Source organism: Anarrhichthys ocellatus, unplaced genomic scaffold, assembly GCF_004355925.1.
Source record: "Anarrhichthys ocellatus isolate YVR2014 unplaced genomic scaffold, GSC_Weel_1.0 scaffold128, whole genome shotgun sequence".
NCBI lineage: Eukaryota > Metazoa > Chordata > Actinopteri > Perciformes > Anarhichadidae > Anarrhichthys > Anarrhichthys ocellatus.
The window spans coordinates 147,591-150,050 of record NW_022280158.1 but is presented as its reverse complement, the minus strand read 5'-3'; the positions used below and the strand labels follow the sequence as shown (position 1 = coordinate 150,050).

The 2,460-nt window shown below is 41.7% G+C and overlaps 1 protein-coding gene across 1 annotated transcript in view; it reads right to left on the bottom strand.

Moving 5' to 3' along the window:
• Positions 1 to 961, bottom strand: part of LOC116399780 (uncharacterized) — a 10,269-nt gene extending 9,308 nt beyond the window's left edge. Inside the window, exons 1-2 of the mRNA XM_031877179.1 lie at positions 919 to 961; positions 573 to 641 (exon numbers count right to left, since the gene is read on the bottom strand). Of these exons, the coding sequence (XP_031733039.1) occupies positions 573 to 641; positions 919 to 961 (112 nt within the window). The remainder of the gene's footprint in view (positions 1 to 572; positions 642 to 918) is intronic.
• Between the last annotated feature and the right edge of the window lie 1,499 nt (positions 962 to 2,460).

The window sequence follows — 2,460 nt, the reverse complement described above, 5'->3', positions numbered from 1 at the left end:
ACAACAACGCCAACAGTTAGGGTTAGACAACAACGCCAACAGTTAGGTTTAGACAACAACACCAACAGTTAGGTTTAGACAACAAGACCAACAGTTAGGTTTAGACAACTAAACCAACAGTTAGGTTTAGACAACTAAACCAACAGTTAGGTTTAGACAACAACACCAACAGTTAGGGTTAGACAACAACACCAACAGTTAGGGTTAGACAACAACACCAACAGTTAGGTTTAGACAACAACGCCAACAGTTAGGTTTAGACAAGAAACCACTAGAATAAAACACGGTGTCTTCTGGTTGAAGGTCCTGTTTGTTGGACCCATCCACGTCATGTTTTAAAGAGGGTCAGCTTAGCATACAATTAAGATATCAGCTGATGGCTGGTCTGGATATTTTATGACAGCGAACACACTGAACCCCCATCAGCACTCTGACCTTTCTTTCTCATAAGAAATGCTGCGTGGCTGATCTTTTTAAACTCCGTGAACCAACAGCTTTAAATGAGCAGACTCATTGACTGATATGAAGCAGCGCTGCATCTCTCATGTGTCATGTTGATGTTTCATCCTCACCAGTCATGTGATCTGTGTTCTGGTCGCCGGCCTCTGGGTCCCGGCAGAAGATGGAGCTGGCAGAAAGTGCTGAAAGATGAGTCATTATTAAAATATTTGAATAACATTGAACACATCAGTGAACCACATTAGTGTCATTACACAAAACACAGTCAGTCTCTGCTTTATGTTCATCTACACAACGCTAATATTCAGCTCACTGTTCTACTTTCCTCTGCTAAAAGTATATTGTTTACTCTAAATATGATGTTGGTGAGGTTTTCTGTCCATGTTTTGAAATATGTAATAAATGAATCTCCAGGTGTGACTGGAAGGTGTTTTTAAGGGAGCGTAGAAAGGAACTCACCGTTTGGAGCAGCAGATAGAATGAAGATCCACATCAGGAACATGATCGTTCCTGCGTTCAGAGGGAGAAGGCTGGTTTTAATGATGAACTGTTCAATCAGGTGCAAAGGCAGGAAAGATCTCAGAGCTCCCATTACAATCAGAGAAAGACACAAATGGTGCTCTGAGCCTCATTACTGCAAAGCTTCAACTTGTTGTAGTTGTTTTATAGTAAAATATTTGCTGGACAGCTTGTCCAAAAAGTACAAAAATAAGTACATCATTGAGCGACTGTTTTCTTATCATGAACACACTAGTTTATTCGGACTCAATCCCACTGAAGCACACAATGTGGATTAATCCGCCGCCGAAAATAGTCCTGCAACAAATGCTCCATTTCCTCCTGTTTGTTTGATTGAAAACTACAGTGACCAGCTGTTTTAGGAAATGACTAGTTCTTTAAAATAATGCATGAGATGTCTTTTAAAGATTTACATCTTCAGTCTGAACCAATGGGCTCGGAGCTGAGAGACAGACAGGAAGTCAGAACGTGTAACAGATTCACAGCCGTCAGAAGCTCCTCCCCTTCCTGTTTATTTTACATCATTTACCAAACAGTACATTTCAGCACAAACAACAATGATTACAAAGACCTTTTTAGATCATGTTTTAGACCAACATTAAATAATTTTAAAGAATATTTTCAATTTTGTATTCAAGTTTATTTGTCTAGCTGCATATCACGAATCAAATATTTGACTTAGAGGGCTTAACAATCTGTACAACATATAACATCCTCTGTCCTCTGACCCTCGCACCGGAAAAGTCAAAGCTCCCCTAAAGATAAACTTTAACGGAGAAAAACAGTAAGAAAGAAACTCAGGGAGAGCGACTGAGGATCCCTCTCACAGGATTGGCTGAAGCGCCATTTGAGAGAAATGATTCCGCTTTGAACGCTGATGTTAGTTCTCTGCACAGCCACAGGTGGCAGCACTGAGCACAGATCCTGCATCTGAGCTTGAAGCGCCGTTGGGTGCAAAATAATACCAACGGCACAAAAGGTACGAATGAGCTTCACGTCGTTATTATTTCAAAAGCTTGGCTCAGACTCTGCCCCCCCCCACCCACCCACACACACACACACACACACACACACACACACACCCAGGTGATGTGAGGACCTTATACCCAATCATACATGCATGCTCATCACAGCGGACCAGAAATATCACCTTTCATTCCTGTTCACGGTGTAATAGAGACCTGATCCATAAACTACCCCTTCATTACGCCGCTGATTACAGCTGCGCCACACGAGACGGACGACCTTCTCCGCTCGCCGGTTTGCATCGTCTTTAATGGCTTCAAACAGATCGGCCCACCTGCGGCTCCGCATCGAGGTGACGAAGTGTTTCATTACTGTTGTTATTCAGGCCCAGAGAACAAGAGCAGAGTTATCAGTACTTCTGGAGTTCTCAGAGGAGGTCGGCTGTCTCCTTAATGCAGTTTTATATACATATATACAGTATATATATATATATATATATATATATATATATATATA